General features: G+C 43.3%; 1 protein-coding gene across 2 annotated transcripts; it reads right to left on the minus strand.

Annotated features, from left to right (window-relative positions):
* Nucleotides 1-724: 724 nt before the first annotated feature.
* Nucleotides 725-16864, minus strand: agxt2 (alanine--glyoxylate aminotransferase 2). Of its 2 annotated transcripts, none has more exons than XM_018754374.2 (14): nucleotides 16692-16864; nucleotides 14373-14461; nucleotides 14089-14279; nucleotides 13596-13719; nucleotides 13156-13250; nucleotides 12882-12975; nucleotides 11518-11611; nucleotides 10661-10761; nucleotides 6816-6908; nucleotides 6607-6739; nucleotides 3524-3612; nucleotides 3173-3322; nucleotides 2233-2331; nucleotides 725-1352 (listed from the first exon to the last, which is right to left on the minus strand). In XM_018754374.2, exons 1-14 carry the CDS (start codon nucleotides 16789-16791, stop codon nucleotides 1251-1253), a joined length of 1554 nt encoding a protein of 517 aa, XP_018609890.1. In that variant the 5' UTR covers nucleotides 16792-16864; the 3' UTR covers nucleotides 725-1250. The 2 variants fall into 2 exon arrangements, with proteins under 2 accessions (XP_018609890.1, XP_018609897.1); XM_018754381.2 differs by lacking the exon at nucleotides 16692-16864 and adding an exon at nucleotides 14618-15050.
* Between the last annotated feature and the right edge of the window lie 4286 nt (nucleotides 16865-21150).

Here is a 21150-nt window from a genome sequence, read left to right on the forward strand (position 1 = left end):
AGATGTTCTTTAATTTTGGATTATGTGGCATTTGTGTATTACACATGGGCATGAAACCTGAACATGCTGAACTGTGGTTGTATTTACTTGGAACTGATGAAACGCATTCTTTAATTTAGGTTTTGTTCTTTCACCCATTTAGACACAGCGGTGCCGGGAACCGTTGCCAAAAAGGTTAAACAAGGGATGGTCTATTCCGCTGAATGGAGGGAGGAATGCCCGCAGATTAGTGGCCGAGAAGGGGAAGCGGCTCACTCGAGTACTGTACCCTGCAACTCAAAGTGTTAGGATGACATGAAGTGACTGCTCAGAATGCCTGCCCCTTCAAAAAAGACATGTATTATAGCAGCATAATTACTGTAGATCATTTTATGTTTACCTTTTTTTTAAATGTGGAAATCCATGTTCTTTTGCAATACATTCATACTGATAAACTACAATGTTATAGCACCTAAAGCAGCAATATTACACAAGGTGTATCAAAATATATTTAACATTTGCGCAATTAGACGAAACGTGCGATAACTAGGGGTACATAAAATCTGTTTTGAAATGTTCATCCATCCGTCCAGTTTCAGTAACTGTTTGTCCTGATCAGGGTCCCGGTGATCAGAGACACCAGTTTGCTTCCACTGCAAGTATTTGGACGATGGGATGAAACCCATGCAGATACAGCAAGAACATGCAAGCTCCACACACACCCTGAGCGGGGAATTGAACCCGCGTCCTCTCACACCATCGAGGCGCTGTGAGGCACCAGTGCTACTTGCTGTGCTTTTTAAATGTCTTGTCACCAAATGGACTTTTCTGTACTGTATGAAATATTTGTTAAATCTAAACTTAAAGTTAATAATAGCGATGGCAAAATTAAGGGTACAGGCTGAGCTCATTAATTGATGCTTGTTCCTCTCCAGAAGTACAGTAGTTTTTAATAACCCATCTGTACAATTGTCATAAAAAGTTTGTTAGACTATACCCTTAAACAATGCAATTGTTACAATATATATTTGAATTATATTTCTATATTCATATACCTTTCACCACAGACATCTGCAGGTCTGCAAAGGTTTCATGGGAATTTCTTTTCATTAAGGCACAAGTTGTGAAACAAGGATGCATTTAACCCAACTTGCAACATTTCATCATACACGCAGCGCTAATTCGTAATTCAGTATGATTACTCTGTTAGTTACTTGATTGTTTTACTACAGAGCGACACGGGTGGTGGAATAGTAAGGAACTGGACTCTGCTATCTTGACTCCATATACCTCTGCAGCGCACAACTGAACACAGCCAGGAAAAAGTCTGCGTCGTCTCTGCTGATGCACATTGGCGGCTGGATGCGGAAGACCTGTGTGGGCAGACATTGCAGAGAATTCCTTTTCTTAGGCAGTTCTATCAATGTCATCATACCTTTCGAATATGAATTTAAAATAAAAAAAGGCTTAAGAGGCTTTACAAAATTATTGTACTTTTCCCTGTTTGTACTGTCAAAAAAAACAAACTTTCAGCTGATTTAAAATCTTCTTTGATAATTTACATTACTTATTTAGCAGAATCTTTTCTCCAGAGCAAGGTACGATCATTAGGTAGTATTTCATCTGACACCTTTTGAATGAAGCTGCTTACACAATGGTAGATATGGTATACTAAATTATCTGCAATCATCCACCCATTTATACAGTAGTGCAATATAACACACACACACACACACACACAATGGGTAATTTAAGGTCACTAATTCACCCAAAACATGTTTTTTGGAGTGTGTGAGGAAACCAGAGCACCTGGAGGAAACTTGCATTGACCTGTACACTCCACACAGACTGGGCCAGATTTGAACCCATGTTTGAACCCACAGCCTAGGTGCTGCAAGTCGCCAGTGCTACCTGCATCGGCACCCTGCTGCTGCACTCTTGAGCAAAGTCAAATTTCCTGCTATTTTAAGCCTAGTACAGAAACGATGTATGGTACACAGCACTTATTTAATAGCCATGAGCAGAAGGAAACAGCGAAAGGACGTTACTGCAATTTATGAACACACAGAACAAATTATGCTTCATATTTATTAGACAGATGTGTGCTGACTCTGTCCTAACAGGATCTCCAACAGCCATACATTCCACTGTAGCAAGTTTACAGGGAACACAATCCTGTCCAAGTTACGCTACATCGATGAGAGTAAACAAGTGTATCTTAGGAATGCATGTGCCCTCCAGGTGTTATCCTACCTGTCCGAACGCGCCGCCTTTCCCAATAAGCACTCCCATGTCTTTGACGTCCTCGAAGATCTGGCTTATGGCCTCGGCCGGCAGAGGAGCACGGCTTTCCTGCAGGGGGAGGGCGACGTGGACTGTCACGTTCGGGCATGTGTGGAACCTCAATGACATGATGACACATTAACAGCGCAAGCGTGAAGCAAGACTGGACATAGATGGATAATGGTAATGTGTGTGTGTGTGTGTGAAGCACTGCATTAGTTGGCACAGAGAGCACCTTCAGAATTAGTTCTAGCGCTGGTACTGCAAAAATGTTACTTAGGTAAGTAATTCTGCAGAAAATGTATCTATACCCCCAAAGGAGCGATTAAAACTTAAAAGTACATGTGCGGTCAATAAAAACATCTGCAGCCCATTTCCACAGAAAACACTGGCTCACATTGGGCATGAGAGACACTTTCCTGTTTCTACAAACTGGGAACTGGTGTGTACTGCAGCTGTTTCCTAACCCTGCTCTTCTTAAAGTGTAAATGCTGTTGGCTGCTGAAATTTGACACTTAAACTGCAGTGCTTTGTGAGCTACAACTCTTCTGCGTAAGTCTGCTGTACAGGTGGTCCCCGATTTCCGATGGGGTTACGTTCCTCGAAACCCGTCATAAGTCGAAAATATCGTGAGTCGAAAATGTATTTAATACACCTAATACACACCTCTGCGTCACAGACCGGGAGAGGGAGATGAGGACTGCTGTTGCTGCCCAGCATCGCGAGAGAGTACGCGCATCGCTTGCTCGGGAAAAAAAATCAGCTTCCGCTGAATGTCTATCGCCAGCTCACCATCGCAAAGTGCATTGCAAGTCGAACCATCTTAAATCGGGGACCACCTGTATTGCAAATGGGACAGGAATATCCAAATAGCAGCATCATAAAAAATGCTTTATGACTGTACTGTTACCTTGTCCTTGACCATCTCCACGCCGATCTGCAGTCCCTTCCCCCGGACATCCCCAATGATCTCATACTTTTCCCTCAGTTTGGCCAGCTCTGTCAACAAATACGTCCCAACGGTGGCGCTGGTTTGCTGTGTGCCATCTTCTCTTATAGTCTAAAAGAGAATAAACCACTAGAATATATTACTTTTTTCCCCTGCAGCTCAGTGAAATCCTCATACTCCATGGTCGCATCCAATATAAAATGTTCCCTTTCAAAAATACAAATATACAATGAATTACAGTACCATACTGTATGTGTGATATCTGAAAGACAGGTCAAAAAGAGGTCAAAAAAAAAAAATTAAGACACTTACATCAAGTACAGAGGATGCAATAGTGCATGCCAGAGGACTGCCGCTGAAGGTGTTGAAGTGGATTCCCTTGGCAAAAGAATTCGCGATCTCTGCAAGAGAGGACAGCAAAACTGGAGCATTCATCTTTCTGGAAGTTGCCTCAAGGTGGAGTTAAAAGGTCAGAACAAGTGGTGAGGCAGCACCAGGGATCTGCTACTGCACCGCTAACCCATGAAATATTCAGCAGAAGCACATGGATCATGAGGCGTCTCGCAGTGTGAGTCCGTACAACATCTCATTTAGATTCCTATCAGAGCCGTGGGTTAATGTGGGCTCTTGGTATGTAGGAGAAGAACGCAAGCCGCTGACGGGCAACCGCAAGAGACGAGGAAGAAGGCATCGGCATCGTCGAGGGGGTCAGCTGGGTGGGATTTCAGAGGAGTTGTGGGAGGGTTCACATGCTGACGGCAAGGTCTGAAACTGTGAGCTTCACATTTTACACAGTGACTCTATCAGTGGCACCTGTTCTGGAACATTTGGACTGAGGGGCTCAGATCTGTGTGTGTGTGTGTGTGTGTGTGTGTGCCTGCATTCTTCACTGCTTAGCATTAGATCCAGAGTCTGAGAGACTCTCTCTGACTTAATGCTCTTCTCCCTCTCGCCCCTCCAGCCGAAGTACCCGGCAACTGAGTCACTTTCAGATCTCAAGCAAAGCAAATATTAACACTGTATAAAGGGTGAAACGGGGGGGCGCGGTGGCGCTCTCCGGTAGGTCTGGGGTTCAAGTCCCACTTGGGGTGCCTTGTGGTGGGCTGGCATCCCGCCCTGGGTGTGTCCCCTCCCCCTCCAGTCTTGCGCCCTGTGCTGCTGGGTTAGGCTCTGGCTCGCCGTGACCCTGCTCGGGACAAGCGGTTTCAGATGATGTGTGTGTGTGTGTGTGTGTGTGTGTGTGTGTGTGTGTTAAAGGCAAAACACTGCCAGGCAACCAAGAGTCACAAGTTGTAATTTTTTTTAAAAAAAAGAAAAAAAAAGAGCATAACAAAGAATTTCACAGGAGCACTGAACAACTGTTGGGTTGTAAGAACCTGGAAGACACATTTTAAGTCCATTGTCTGATCTAATTGTATGCTGAGCTGGTATGTGCAATAAAACACTTTCACAACCTCAGTTTGCTTATAGCTTATTAAAAATATGGCAATGCCGATTCATACATGATCACTTTTCACATATACATTATGGAATGTATGGCAAGCGCTCAGGACCACAGTACAAACAAAGAGGATTTATCATGTATGTATGAGCTATAGGCAGCAATGAATTCTTGCGATGGAAACAGAAGACCCGGATGACCAACTTTTGAAGACCGAGATGAGACGAGGGGCTTGGAACTCAAAAAGCTCTGTGCCTGTCAGGCATGCGCTCAGGGAGAAGCAGTCGACGTCCAAGGTGAAGCAGTTCAAACAGAGCGGAGAAAACATGAGTACCATTTCCTATGCTGTAAGCCTGCTGTTTAGAAAATGAGGCCAGGCTTCTAGGAGGCACGCTGGTGATTTGTGAGCATCTGTTTATCATGACCTGGAGGCAGTAGAAAGCCAGTAAACAAAGGGGAAACTCACACACAGTCTGAAACCACTCATCCCAAGCGGGGTCACGGTGAACTGGAGCCTAACCTGGCAACATAGGGCACAAGGCCTGGGGGGGGGGGAGGGGACACACCCAGGACAGAATGCCAGTCCATTGCAAGGCATCCCAAGCGGGACTCGAACTCCAGACCCACCAGAGAGCAAGCCCCTGCCAAAACCCCCGCAGCACTGCGCCACCGCACCCCTCCAAAGGGGAAGCTATTCATTTCAATTAACTGTTGAAGTGAACCCTTCCCAACGAGCAGCATCAGAGCAACTTCAGTACAAAAAAAAAAAAACCTAAGAGGTTTGCGACATAGATTTGTAAACATAAGAGTTTAGCTCCCAAAGGAATTACTGAAGCCAATGCGCTTTTTAAATGACTTCAGAAACTTCAGAAAACTGCCAAAGACTGTTTCATGGCATTTGTTACGTTCTAGCCGAGTCCTGTTTTTTTAAGTGATTTTTTTGAGAAGGGATTTTTTTTCCAGAAAAATTAGAAGACTTCCTAGTCTGGTGTGAGCCCAATAACTGCTGCTACTATAACACAGAGAGATGTGATTTACACTCCAGGTAATGCCCCAAACAATAACTGCATAGAAAATAGACATTGTTCGGGGTTACAGAATATAGTATTATTAACCATGGGTGGCACAGCAGCACTGCTGTTTCACAGTGCCTGGGTGGTGCGAGAGAATGTGGATTTGACCCCTGCTCAGTCTGTGTGGCGTCTGCATGTTCTCCCTGTGTCTCCGTGGATTTCTTCCAGGTGCTCTGGTTTCCTCTCACAGTACAAAGACATGCTGTTCAGGTTCCCCCACAGTGTGTGAGTGACAGAGAGAGTGTGTTCCACTGATATATGGATGAGTGACCCAGTGTAAGTAGTGTATCTAGCAGTGTAAGTCACCGCGGTGAATAAGGTGTGTGGGCTGATAACACTACATAGAGTTCATTGGAAGTCACTATGGAGAAAAGCATCTGCTAAATAAATAAATGTAAAATAAACACTACTTATTGCAGTGAGTTTATTATGTAACCTGTTCTTCAACTGTTTGTATTTGGAAGATGGCTAGTAACAGGTAAATTTGGTAGCCACGCTTTGGTGAAGCTTCTTTGCCCTTTTAATGACCAGAACTTGGTCTTTTTTAATCTGAACTTCCATAACAGGGAGCGTCACATCAGGTCCATTCGTGTCCCATACCATGGGTTTACCATGCAGAAACTCACTACGTTACATTTATTCATTTAGCTGATGCTTTTCTCCTAAGTGACTTACAATGTTAATCTACCTACATTTTTTCACCCATTTATACAGCTGGACAATTTCGCTGGAGCAACTTAAGGTAAGTGACTTGCTCAAGGGTACTACAGCTGAAGATGGGATTCAGACCTACAACCTCTGGGTCCAAAGGCAGCAGCGCTAACCGCTACACTACCAGCTGCTTAGGTTGAGAATAAACTCACACTGAAGTTTTGACTCACCTTGTGTAGTGATGACTGCACCCATAGGGAAACCGTTGGCAATACCTTTTGCCATAGTGACCATGTCTGGAATAACTCCATGACCTTCAAACCCCCAGAAATGACTTCCAGTACGGCCAAAACCTGTCTGAACCTAAGACACAAAATTACATTAAAAAGAAAATCTCTTTTCAGGAATTACCCGAATTACACCGTAATGGTAATTGTACCTCATCTGCGATGCAAACTCCACCTCTCTCTCGAACAAGTTTGTAGGCCTCCTTCAAGTAGTTTTTCGGGTACTGAACTGCTCCACCTACCCCCTGTTGTGATAGGAAAACAAACAATTAACGCAAAATTTCAACTTTTCGAGAGAAATTACTCCAACAGCGAAGATGCGCAATGACATACCACAGAACTTACTTACTTGTCCTACAATTTAGACAAATCTGGGCTTGCGTATTTTGAGAGCAGTAAGACTTTATAAACTGGTCAGTGTAAGCAAGACAAGACTCCAGAGATGTTACCCCCCTCACACGCCTAAACAAACCAGCACATAGACAACCTGAAGTTCTCTTTCGTGACTTTTATTATCAGTACTATAACAGATACTAAATGCAAGTTGTACACAGCACAGTAAGGCCGTGCAATGATTTCCTTATGCAACACTACTGTTATCCCGATAATGAGTGGCCAACTTTAACAGTGACACACTACAGGCAGAAATGACACCTCCGAGTGAGCAGGTACGACCACAGCCTCTGTAAAGCAACAATCAAGTTATATATTCTACGTACTCCTCTGCCACAACAGAGAATTAGAAAATCAAATAAATAAATAAACAAACATTGCCTACCCTAAGTTTCAGGAAAAGAAGTAAACAGATAATCAAAGCAGTAGATCAGACTACTCAGCTTTCAGTAGTTCCAATGCAATAATAATAATATCAGCAGAAACAAATCAGACAAAGAATAGAATCACAGACAGGAACCTTCAGAACTGATCTTGTGTTTCTGTAAAGAAGCTCTAAGGATATTCTCTTATCACAGAGGCACTCAGACTAAATCATTATATTATACTATTCCCCCATAGTGGGGGCGCGGTGGCGCAGTGGGTTGGACCAGGGTTCTGCTCTCCAGTGGGTCTGGGGTTCGAGTCCTGCTTGGGTTGCCTTGCGATGGACTGGCGTCCCGTCCTGGGTGTGTCCCCTCCCCCTCCGGCCTTACGCCCTGTGTTGCCGGGTAGGCTCCAGTTCCCCGCGACCCCGTATAGGACATGGGGTTCTGAAAATGTGTGTGCGTGTGTGTATTCCCCCTAGTGTGAGTGACAGAGAGAGTGTGTTACACTGATGTATGTATGTATGAGTGACGTAGTGTATCTAGCAGTGTAAGTCACCGTGGTGAATAAGGTGTGTGGGCTCATAACACTACATAGAGTTCACTGGAAGTTGCTTTGGAGAAAAGTGTCTGTTAAATACATAAATGTAAATTATATTTTTTTTAGGAAGTGTTCGAACCTAGCACGCTAGGCTGTAGCTGGAAGCAGAATGTAACTCAGCCAGAGGAGAATGGGCTGGCAGACCTGTCCATGATGGTAACTAGTTATGCAGATATTGTTTGTAGTACTTGTGTGATGAACATCAGTGCATATGGTGAAGGACACTAACTAACTGTACTTAAGAATCACACATCTGCAGCTACGTCTCTTTCTCCTAAGGTAATACACAAATTGTATTTTCTATGAGATGTATGTCGCTTTGGAAAAAAGGGTCTGTTAAATGAAAATACGTAAATGTACTTTTTACAGTATTCTTAGGGAAGAATATAATTATTATTGCATAGGATGATATTCTCAAGGTTGTAAACTTCTTCTTTGCGCTACTATATTCTTTGTTTCAGGGCAGCACTGAATTCAGCTGTGTCTTTGATAGTACAGACCCTGCTTTCAGTCTCAAAACACCTTTTGTCCAAAGTAATCTACACATTCACTTCAGACATCAAGTCTTAATTATCCAACAGAGACAAAAGTCAGAAGTTTCTTGAGCTCAGCATTGACACTCTGTAGCTCATTCTTAACACCGAGCTTTATGACCTGAGCTTGTATGCTTCCCACTTAATCTTTCATCCATTGTACAAATTGTTCATTTAACAGAGAGCCAGTACAGCTCGATACACCTGCTGCCATCTCTGCCATAGCAACCTCCCCTCATTGGGTTCCAAATATCAAAACAGCAAGAAAAAAATATCAAAATTGTGGGTTTCCAGAGGAGAGGAAGAAGTTAGGCATCTATTGTTCTTCCAGGCCATGAAATCATACACACATGACTTTCGATTGCAAGGTAAATAATACATGCTCACTACAATGACTGATAAAAAAAAATGACTCCAGTGGGTGCTAGATCCTCTGTAGTGACTGAAATAAAGCATATGTAGAACATAGTGGTCAGTGACTATTACAATATGAAATTTAAACAAAGGAGTTTCGCTACAGTCTTACTTTGGGGTGTATGGAGATGAATAAAACATACAGGCAGTCCCTGTATTACGAACGAGTTCCGTTTTCCGTTCCTAAGTCTGTCTTTACGTCGAATTTTTATGTAAGTCAGAACAGTTGGATATGGTTCGTATCTAACGTCAGTTAGTCAAATGTCTGTCTTAGTATATAGTATATAGTGTACCTTTCTATGCATTAAAAACAATGAATAAACACTTCCAGATACACTAAAACATCTTTAATATAACAATATAGTAATAAATACAATGTAAGAATATAATAATAATAATGATAACAATAACAAGAAATTTAACTACAGTATTTATAATACAGAAAGAACAAAAAAATTAAAGCCAAATACAGTAACACACACGAGAACTTAACAGCAATGTGGTCCAACTGAAAAGAAGGAAGTCCGTGTCCTAACTCGGGTTCAAGCGCCCATGAGCTAACGAACCGCAGTAAACACACAATGTTTTGATGTGCATCGCAAAGTAGGGCCGTTTGTTATTATGAATCATTGTATGTAACTCAAATTTTTACATAATAGGCTTTACGGGGGTTGGTTCGTAACTACGGGTTGTACGTAAGTCGGACGTTCGTAACCCGGGGACTGCCTGTAAATAAATATTAAACAACATGATACAACTCACATTTTCACTTCAGCAAAATGACTAAACTGAGAGCAGTATACCTGAAGGCATGTAATTGGACAAAGGATGAGGTACTTCAAACTGATTCAAAGATTTCATTACAAGACATGACTAATTTTTACAGCTACAAAAAAGGTCTCAAATAGTTTCATTTTAGGATTTTTTTACTCATAAAATATGCTCTGACCTTCAACTGTCACAACTGAAAAACACGATCTACTTAAATTTACACACAAACAATTGTATATCCTGCCAATACTGAAAAAATCACTTAAATTTTCACAGTCCAAGCTTGGGGAAAGTATGTAAACCCCTGAATTTAATAACTGGCAGAACCTCTTTTAGCAGCAATAACCTCTAGCAATTGTTTTCTGTAGTTGCTGATGTGTGCAACAGTAAAAACAAATTTTAGACTATTGCTCCCTACAAAACTCTTTCATTTCATTGATATTTCTAGGATTCCTTGAATGAACAGCTCTCTTCAGGTCAAGCAACAGTATCTCAATTGAGTTGAGGTCTGGACTGTAATTTGGCCATTCAAGAACATGAATGTTCTTATTAAAGCCATTCTTTTCTTGATTTTTCTGTCTTCTACCAAACTTCTACCAAGCTTCAGACGATGGACCGTTACCCTGACATTCTCCTGTAAAATTTCTTGATTTAATTTTGAATTTATTGTTCCCTCCAGCAAGCAAGTTGTCTAGGCCCTGAGGCAGTAAAGCAGCCCCAAACCATGACGCAATATTCAGCCCACTAATGCTGATGTTATATGTTGCAATAAGATTCCTGTGCTGAGCTGTTTCTTGATATACCCTATAATACAATGAATGAGGTAACCAAGGTCATCGCCTCGGTTAATTTCTACAGAGATCTACAATTGAAGGACACACAAAGTAGCTATTGCATTTCTGGACCACATACTGTCATACCTGGATAGGTTCTCCAAAGAATCCAGCAATGCGACTTGGGACACTGCTTGCCAGTACTTCTTTCAGCTGCTCAATATACATGTTGTTGGCCTGGCAACAACCTGTTTATATCAAGAAAAGGTTTTGTAGCATGAGCTGGTGGGTGACGGGAAGGAACTTGATGGACAGCTTTCTATTACAAATCCTTGTTGAGTCAAATCCAGCTGCTACCACTGAGACCCATCAACATATAAACAGCGGGTTTGAGACTTTGGGATTGGAGAGAATAGCAAGAGACAAGTCCGGCATACACACAATGTTTGGTTTGCTACAGGAGGATTTTTGGTTGGTTTTCGTACCCAGAAGTTTCTTTAGTTGAGCTTTACATCTCAAAGGGGCCATTGTCACATTTTTGATGTTGATGTCCTTAATAAAAATCCATTTTGTTTGGAAAACCTGCTGTCCTTTTGCCTGTGTCCTGTCTATATGGCCACCTCCATCTTCTATCAGTACAGTTTTGCTACAAAAACAAAAGTGTTTCCTCTTTTTGGATCTAAACACTACAGATGAATCTGTACGCTGGCTACGGTTATTTATTTGACAGGTTCCAAGTAATAAAATGTACTGATAAGTGTCAGTTATAAAAGTGAATTGCTTAAATTTTACAGGACAAAGTAAATGTTTGACATTACTTGAACTTTGCACTATAGTGAAAGACATACAAAGTAAAAAGATTTGAAACTGGAAAATGTATTGTTGTGGTACTTCATACTCTGTTCTCTCTTAATTTTTTGTTTGTCTTGAACTAAAGATGCAAGCATAGGAGAAAAATCTACTGTATAACCCTACATGTTGACGAAAAAGTCATCTGTACATACCTGGGTCGCAGCTACACTGTCGGATAGTTTGGACAGGAGAGTCTCTGCAGTGGCTCCCTCCCCACAATCCCCTGAACACATCTGGACACATTGTCTGCAATGAAATACCACATCAGAACATTTTTAATGAGGTGCTCAGCATTAGAGACTTTCACGAAGCAGAACAATAGGGACAAAAACATTTCTGCATGGAATGTAATATTAATAAAAAAATCTGAATTTCTATATAGTAACACAATAACAACTTGATGCTGTTTAAAATGACCTAAGGTGAAATTAGAACCAATTACCAATGTTTAGGCAACTCATTACAAGGTTTTATTGCATTGTACAAAAGTCAGTTTGGAGTCACCGTGGAATATAAGTCGTTTTTTTTTTTAAAAGTCTATACTTTTAATTCATTATTTCACTGAGATGCTGTTAATATTGACTAGTAAAGGTCAACCTTAGGTCCTCATCTTTGATTTGCATATACAATACACCCAGGTCTTGCCTAACAGGGTTGATTTGTTCAGTGGAATCACTCAAAATTCCCATTTTGAGGGGATAACAATTTATGGGGGGATTAAGGTTTCTCAATGAAAAATCTTAAAATTCATTAAAAAAAACAAAAGGTGTTTAAACATGACCACAACATATTACATTTGGAATAAAAATGGTAATTTTTTAGCGTGTCTTTTAATGTATTAAAAAACATTTACTATCATTCATTCATTTCATAATCAATAGCAGCTTGCCCACGGTTATGCTGATCTAGAGTCATAGAGTGTGAGACAGGCTACACCGTACTGGACACAGACATTTTGACAATTTGTGTGATGAATGTTTATGATATAAAGACAAAGTTCCCACAAACACTGCATATATCACTCTGCTAAACTTATGAATACTCCTGAGTGTGTTACAAATTACAATAGATGATCAATAGTTTACAACTGTTCTATAATAGATGATCATTTGATTGTAAGATTAAGGCTTTACTTATGCTAGTGTAAGGATATTTATGTTATTTAAGATGTTTATCATTGTGGAAGAGAGACAATGTCTTCATCACTCATTTAAACAATCAATGGTTGTGACTGGTAAAAAATTTCATCATGATAGAATGTTGCTGTTCCCATGACCAGTTATTCCACATGCCTGCGCTGAACCAATAACCAGCACTGGGACTTGGGATGAGTGATTGTGTGTGATAATACTGTCAGTTGCAACTTCGTCAGAATCTCATGAAGGACATGCATGAGAGTAAAAATGATGGTGTAATTTTTCAGTGTATGGATTTTGTTATATGAGGGATGGGTGTATATTATAATGAGCCATTTTCATAAAGTCACTGTCAGCCTTGATTTTCATATGGTACTCACAGTATGGCAGCCAAAACCATTGGCAATGGGGTACTTGTAGGCTGCATATGACGTCAAGCCCAAAGTCTGTGGGCTGCCACCATGATATGACCCTCTGTCCAAAGAATTAACAGAATAAAATTAATAAATAATAAAATGATATTTCACGGAAGAAAGAATCACGGAATTACTAAACCATATGACTTAATTCTTTTAAAAATATTTAAACATTAATCGGTGTGTCAGAAGAGCATTCAGCCTACACAAAAGATGCAAAGTGTCAAACTGGCCTCACCTGAATGTAATGATGTCAAAGTTTCCCGTGTGCAGTCTTGCCATCAACATGGCTAAGTCATTGGCCTCTGAACCACTATTAGTCAAATAAACAACCTGGAACAGAGACGGTTCTCAAGACCTTGTATTTAGGAACAAAATGTCAACTTTGCATTTAGAACCAATGTGATTTCACAACACCAATTGCTTTGCACGATGTATTGTCTTTGGACTTCACTTACTTTAGAAAAAATAGGTACCGTGCACCATTCTTTTAAGAGAATCCAACAGACATCCCTGCGTCTGATTTTATGCAACCAGAAATGCAGGCAAATTCTATCTTGAATTATGTGAAATTTTCTGAGTTTGGTCAATGAAAGTAACAAAAGTGATCAGCTCGTGGTTGTGTATCTCAAAGAGAGACCGTCAAAATGCTTTACGCATATGAAGATTTTTTCTAACCTTCAGTTGGTCAGGCAGATGGGCTGTTAGTTTCTCAGTATATTCATGAAGGGGAGTTGTCATGTAGATGTTAGATGTATGCCAGAGACATCTCAATTGCTTCTCAGCAGCCTCTGTCACTTTCCTAGAAATATTAAGCTTTATAACTAGGAATGGTAACTAACCACAGAAACACACAACATTGTTTCCAAAAATCAACATCTGAAGACAGCTTCTAAACCACTGTGATGCATGTCAGAATAATAGAATAATGTATAATTAAAGAAAACACAAAAATAATTTCTTACAAGCTGTAGTAGGAATTTGTTGCTATAGCAAAAGGCATAAAAGTGTTAGTCTGTTCTAACATTCTGCCAATTTTGTCCACACTATATTCCTAAAAATAAATATAAACCTCATTTTCCAACACTGGTTTTAAAGTGTCTTAATTGCACCATGTGACATTTCTATTGTTAGTGGTCAAAGTTTCAGGAAGTCTGAAGGAGATGCTTACGGGTGACAATGCCCTACGCTGACCGTAGCAATCCCTGCAAAAAGATCCAGATACCGCCGTCCATCCGTGTCCCACAGCCATTGCATATAGCCCTGAGTGAGGCAGACTGGTTTGTTGTAGTATGTTACCTTCATTACCATTGGGTTGCAGCGGTGCTTCCGAATCTCCATTATTCTATCTTTTGACATACCCTGAATGGAAATTAAAACTAGAAATTAAATAAGGACACTGGTGCATCCACTGATCATAAAAGCAAAACTGCAGCCAAAACAGTGAGCTCTGACCTTGTACTCTTCTGCTTTAAAGTCACAGGGGGGCATCTGGGGACAGTCAGGAGACTGGCATTTTACATTTGATTTTTGACATAGTGCACCTGCACAAAGAAGAATTTGGCAGAACACTGTGAGTCATCTTATCTTCGTACGCTGTTGTTATACTTTACAATTCTAACTTTCTTCTAAAGAGATGTCCTAAGGGGTCCTCTGAGTTTAGCTGCAATGCTGCTACACTGGTAGCTTGTGTTACGTACATTCAGGAAGCAGCCTGAGGTCTTTTTGAGTACACAGGTCACTGCTGTAGATGTTCTACCAGTCTGTCGTAGAGCACCTCTATGTGGAGACAACAACATTTCTACTGGTGATGCCTGCAGTCTGAACAGATTAATGAGGAAGGCTGGCTCAATCCCGGGCATTAGGCTGCACCCTCTGGAGGAAGTAGTACAGAGAAGAACTCTAAAAGTCTCACCTTCTGCTTTCCACCCTGGCTAAACAGACAAGCACCTTCATCAAGAGGTTAGTCCAGTTGTTCTGTTCCAAGGGACGCCACGTGAGGTCACACACCAGCCAACGGACATCAGGCTCCTCAACAGCCAGGTGGTGCTCAGCTCTTATTGTTCAACTGGTACCTACATTTACATATGCAGCAGATACTTTCCTCCAAAGCAACTTCCAATGAACTCTATGTAGTGTTGTCAGCCCACACACCATATTCACCAAGGTGACTTACACTGCTAGATACACTACTTACACTGGGTCACTCATCCATACGTCAGTGAAACACACTCTCTCTGTCACTCACACACTATGGGCAAACCTGACCAGCATGTCTATGGACTGTGGGAGGAAACCAGAGCACCCAGAGGAAACCCACAGAGACACAGGGAGAACGTGCAGACGCCACACAGACTGGGCAGGGATCGAATCCACGTCCTCTCGCACCACCCAGGCGCTGTGAGACAGCAGGGCTACTTGCTGTGCCACCCCACCTACTTAATGGCCAGCATTACCTCTCACTTACTTGCACACTTTACCTCAATGTGATATTTACCTAGTCCAGTGTCTTTCACACACGCACACACACACACACACTTTCGGAACCGCTTGCCCCATACGGGGTCACAGGGAACCGGAGCCTACCCGGTAACACAGGGCGTAGGGCCGGAGGGGGAGAGGACACACCCAGGATGGGACGCCAGTCCACCGCAAGGCACCCCAAGCGGGACTCGAACCCCAGACCCACCGGAAAGCAGGACCCGGTCCAACCCACTGCGCCACAGCGCCCCCCAGTGTCTGTCATCCCTACTTTATTGTATGTATGCTTTCGTAGCCTGTTGTAATTTCCTTCTGCACCCAGCATCAATAAAGTTCTTCTCTATTTATGAACCTTCCTACCAGTGCCGAGCAAAGAGTCTGACTAAAACCTTCCCTCCCACAGGTCAGTGATGATTTTCACTGTCACCCGTCATGTCCATGTCACATTTTTTTATGACTTTTACGAAAATTAATAAAACAAACTGCTTTTTCAATTACTGACTTTCTGGAGCAATATTAATCACATTGGATGCCTTGTACGAGTGGCTATTTCATTTTCGAAGCAATTAAAGTAGCCATCAAATACTCTGATAGAAGAATTGTTCAAAAATTAATAATACTGGAAGTGTTATTTTACTTTAACAGTCAATGGACGCTTAATTATTCAAAATCTTGTGTCCTTGGCCAAGGTATTTACACATCAGTGCCTTTGACAAATATCCACTGGTAGTGGGTAAAGTCTAAAGTGTAGGCCTTTCACGGTACTTGACCGAAATGAGTCAAATGATGCAAATAGTATAACGGTACTTAAAAATGTAGTGATTTTATCGTCTTTGCCAAACAGAATGTAGTCAAACTTAACCTATAAACATTTTAGATAAAATAAACTAAATGTATTCATTACAGTTCTTTCCTTTCTTTGTCTTTCCATTTAGCTACATTTAGCAGTTATATTAAATAATTGATCATATATCCATAAAATATATTTCACTACAGGGAGTTGAAAATAAATATTCAACTATGTCAAAGCCAAGAATCTGATAACAAGTTATAAGCAAAAAGTGGGCTGCCATACGATTTATTTGCATTATTTAGAAATACTTTCCCGCTATGTTCGTTATAGGCTACGCATGAGTGCGCATGTCTTCCAGCACCAGTGTGCCGTGCGGTGCGCATGCGTGCGTGTAAAGCGGCCCAAACACATGTCCGTTTCAATGTAAAATTGAACACAATGCTTTAATCACGTTTCACGGTTAAAGCAAGAAAAAAGCTGCAGTTCTGCGACGAACTTACCACTTAGCCGGTGAAATTTAGCAAACATGTCAAAGACTCTGCATGGATCTTTTGTCAGACCCAAATACTGTTCATTAAGTCGAACCACTGCTTTATACATTATGTCTGATTCCTAGTTTTCAACACTGCAGCACTTCAACAACAACACCTCACTTGTCTCACTGGAGATACTGTATTTGCTCAACAGCTGCGGTGGGTGGAGAACAGCCAGCCAATGGGAAACCGTAAACATGTATACAGGCAACCAATAGAAACATAATCTTACACGTAGGCGGGGCACGTGCCGTCTTTCTCAAAGTCGGAAAGCGGTGGAACACACCCATTAACACCTCAGGTAATATCTTAATTACATTGACTCATTTAGCTTATGCTTTTCTCTAACGTGTCCTGTAATTAAGTCACTTACAACTTAACGCGGTACGGCGTAATGTAAGGAAGGGGCCCTGTTGAAGGATACCGCAGGCGAAGGTGGAATTCAAACTTGCAACCTTTGGTCAAAGGCAGGGGTTGTGACCACCACGCTATCCACTTTGCAGTGCTTTTTCTCATCAAATCGTCCTGAAAATTCATTGTAAACGACTGCAGAGTGGGGATTTTTTTAAAAAAAGGTTTTATAATTTGTGCGTGTAATTTGTTTGTTGTCATGAATTGTTGCTTTCAAAATTTTAAGCCGCCCGTCCTCATTTTTTTTTTCTGTCCTCACGTCAGGCAAAAAACTCGGAAAGCCGGCCTTCGTGAAGTGCTAGTAAACGGAATTTTTGTAGAGTATATAAATTATCGTTAAATAGAGACCGGATTTGTACAAAAAACGAAAAATAGCTGCCATTGCTTGTATTCCATGTCCTGGGGACGTTATATAATATTGTGGCGCGCAGCGCCGTGGGTTTGGATGGGGCGAAGGAGGACGCGGAGGCAGCGTTCATAACGAACGGTTTATTTAAACACCAACACAAAGGGAATAATGCTCTCGGTCCGAGGACCCCTTTTCCTCCAAGACCTGCGCTTACAGCCAGTCTGCCTTAGCGCCCCTAAGCTCTCTCGACACACCAGGAGACATGGTCACCCTACTATTTTCCCCTTAAGTGCCCCCGGTGGTTACACACATTATTTACAAATTTCCCATAATGCAACTATCTACATTTAAACAGTAACGCGGGTCGTTACATAGCCCCCCATCAAAAAGAATAGCAGCGTCCCCGCTGCTGCCTGCCCCACATTTGTCCCAACGTCCAGCGCTGTTCTCACGTGCATCCGGTCGGGAGTACCGGTCCCAGACGCTCACCGCTGGTGGTTGGGGCGGGGAAACCTGCAAGAGACCCCCATGGCGGCGCGCTTGGGGGTCGGGGTGGCCATCCTCGTCCCCTGTCTGCCCGGCCTCGGCCCCTGCAGGACTCCCTCACTCGCACGTGGCGCGTCCCAAACATGGCGGCGCCCACGTGGCTTTCGCTGACCGGCTTCCGTGGGACCTTCGCGACGGCTCCCCGCAGCCGCTCCGCGTTGTCCCCGCTCCGTTGTCGGGGGCGAACATCTTTCTCGCGCCCCCCGTCGTCTCGCCGCTCGGCCGTCCTTCGGCGAAGGACCCGGCAAAGCCGCCCTGCTTGCCGCTCTCGCCTCCGCCGATTCGCCGCACGCTGAGCCCGCCGCGACGCTCGTAAAACCGGCCGCTTCTTGCTACACAGCCCTCCTCCTTCTGCGGCGCCCGCTCCGCCGCGCCGCTCCTCAACAACGCCCACCTGGGCTTCAGGCAGGCTGGGCGCTTTTTCCCCGAGAGTGCCGGACTCCCTTTCCGCGGGAGAATTCGCGTCGGCGGTTCCGCTCCTCTCCGACACGGAGCTCTGCCTGTCCACAGACGAGGCACACTGCTCCGCGTCGCCCAGCACGGCATCCGTCCTGCTCGGGAAAGCGGCGCAACTTTCCTCCGCGGTCGACGGCGGTTCGCTGCCTCTTCCTGCCGCTCTTTCTCTGGGCGCAGGGAGACCCCACTCGACCTGCTCGCCCATCTCCAGCGGCACCTCGCAGCTCTTCTCCGCCGTCCTCGCCCTTGCGCACGCTTCCCCAGCGTTCCCCTGGACACCCGTGCTCCGCCACGGCTCGTCCGCCTCGACCTCCACCGTCGTAGGCGCTTCTCCCGCCGGACACTGTTCTTCCGTCTCGGTCTTCTCTCCTTCCCCATGCTTGGTGGTCAGCTGTTCCCTGATCCAGCCTCTCATCGTCCTGCCCCATCCCACTCCTGACACCAATGTGGCGCGCAGCGCCGTGGGTTTGGATGGGGCGAAGGAGGACGCGGAGGCAGCGTTCATAACGAACGGTTTATTTAAACACCAACACAAAGGGAATAATGCTCTCGGTCCGAGGACCCCTTTTCCTCCAAGACCTGCGCTTACAGCCAGTCTGCCTTAGCGCCCCTAAGCTCTCTCGACACACCAGGAGACATGGTCACCCTACTATTTTCCCCTTAAGTGCCCCCGGTGGTTACACACATTATTTACAAATTTCCCATAATGCAACTATCTACATTTAAACAGTAACGCGGGTCGTTACAATATTGTAGCGACCCGCGTTACTGGGAGTTTGAGCGGGAAAATGGGTTTATAATTGTTGAATTATGGGTAAAATGGAATTGCGTTAACCGTTGCGGGGACTTATGGGGAATATTAGGGGGTGAGTGTGGCTGGGAAGGAAGGCAGTAGAAACGGGATGGGTGCTTGAGAGAGAGAGAGAGAGAGAGAGAGAGAGAGAGAGAGAGAGAGAGAGAGAGAGAGAGAGAGAGAGAGAGAGAGAGAGAGAGAGAGAGAGAGAGAAAGAGAGAGAAAGAGAGAGAAAGAGAGAGAAAGAGAAAAAAGGGGTCCTTGGACTAAGAGCATTATTTCCTTGTGTTCTAATCAAATCTCTTGCTGTCCACTGCTTGTGTGTCCTCCTTCGAACTCCGTGTGCTCTAATATTGCTTTTAAAACCAGCAGGTGAAGGGTAAAGTCTTTTGGTTGCTCTCTAGTAAATGTTTCTATGGTCACGGTGAAATGAATGATGTGGGCACAGGAGAACTGAGACACGAGGGAGCCTCAGCTGCTAGTTCTGATGTACTTACGCTTTTGTTTCCTCCACAACCTGGAAGAGTCCAGGTTTTCTAGCTAAATTTTGTCTATAATGGAGGAACCAACTCTTGAGTTGAAGCTACATCTTCCCTCTAAAGGAGGGAATCTTGTAAAAGCAAATTGTGGTGAATTGCATTGTCTTACTCTTTTTAGTCAACTTTTGTTCAGTGTCCATTCTCCCACTCTGCATTGTGTAACAAAATGTTTCTCTCCAAGGATCACTCTGTTCTCAAGTACACCATACTTTTCAGTTCTTACTGACATATTATCAGTTGTTTACATTTGGGGGGACGGTGCACAGCAGGCTTGGCCAGGGGGCCCTGTGTGGTGAATCTGGGGTTTGGTTCCTGCTTGGGGTGCCCTGCAGTGGACTGGCGTCCCATCCAGGGTGTGTCCCCGTGCCTTTGTGCCCTGCGCTGCTGGGCTTGGCTCCGGCTTGCCGCAACCCCGCTTAGGACAAGCAGTTTCAGACAGTGTGAGTTGTGGGATGGAGGCAGCAACAGTCCCTTTTTTTAAAAAAAAAAAAAAAAAAAAAACTCCAAAAAAACCTTTTCACAGCACAGTCATTTCCCCTCAGTTGTGAGGGCAGCTGCTTTTAAGTTCTTCAAAATTCCTGTCAAGTAGGTGCAGCTGGCTGACATTCAGCTGGTGCAGGGGTGGGGCACTAGGAACTGTCCATCCAGCCAATCCCACCTTCTGCTGCAGGTTGTACTATCTAACAAGTCATGAAGTATTATCCTCTAGAAAAGCAAAATATATTGTAAGCATGATTACACACATTTATTAATTTAGCAGAAAATTTTCTCCAAAGTGACTTCCAACAACTGTTATGTAGTGTTATCAGCCCATACCTTATTTGTCAAGGTGACTTATACTGCTAGTATTGTACACTATTTAGAATGGGTCACTTATCCATACATCAGTGGAACACACTCTCTATCACTTATACACCATGAGTGAGCATCTCTTTGGACTGTGGGAGGAAACCTATGCAAACTCCACAGAGACTGAGCTGGGATCAAACCCATGTTCTCTTGTGTGACTTGGGTGCTGTGCTGCTGTGCCACCCTGCCACCGCTGCCATTTATGATACCATAGCATGATATTTCTGTGTAGCAGCCTAACAAGATGTGGGGGGGGGTGAAGGTGTTATGTAATCTTTACTGATTTCACAGCAGAGGTGAATTTTCTAACATATACAAACAGAAAACCAGCCAGTCACCCATAGTGTGGGAATGAGAGAGAGAGAGAGAGAGAGAGAGAGAGAGAGAGAAGGTGTTTCACTGACGTATGGATGAGTCACCGATTACAAGCATTGTTTATCTTATAAGCTGCATAGTTACCCAGCAGTTCCCAGGCTGTGCCAT

Source organism: Scleropages formosus, chromosome 6, assembly GCF_900964775.1.
Source record: "Scleropages formosus chromosome 6, fSclFor1.1, whole genome shotgun sequence".
Lineage (NCBI taxonomy): Eukaryota > Metazoa > Chordata > Actinopteri > Osteoglossiformes > Osteoglossidae > Scleropages > Scleropages formosus.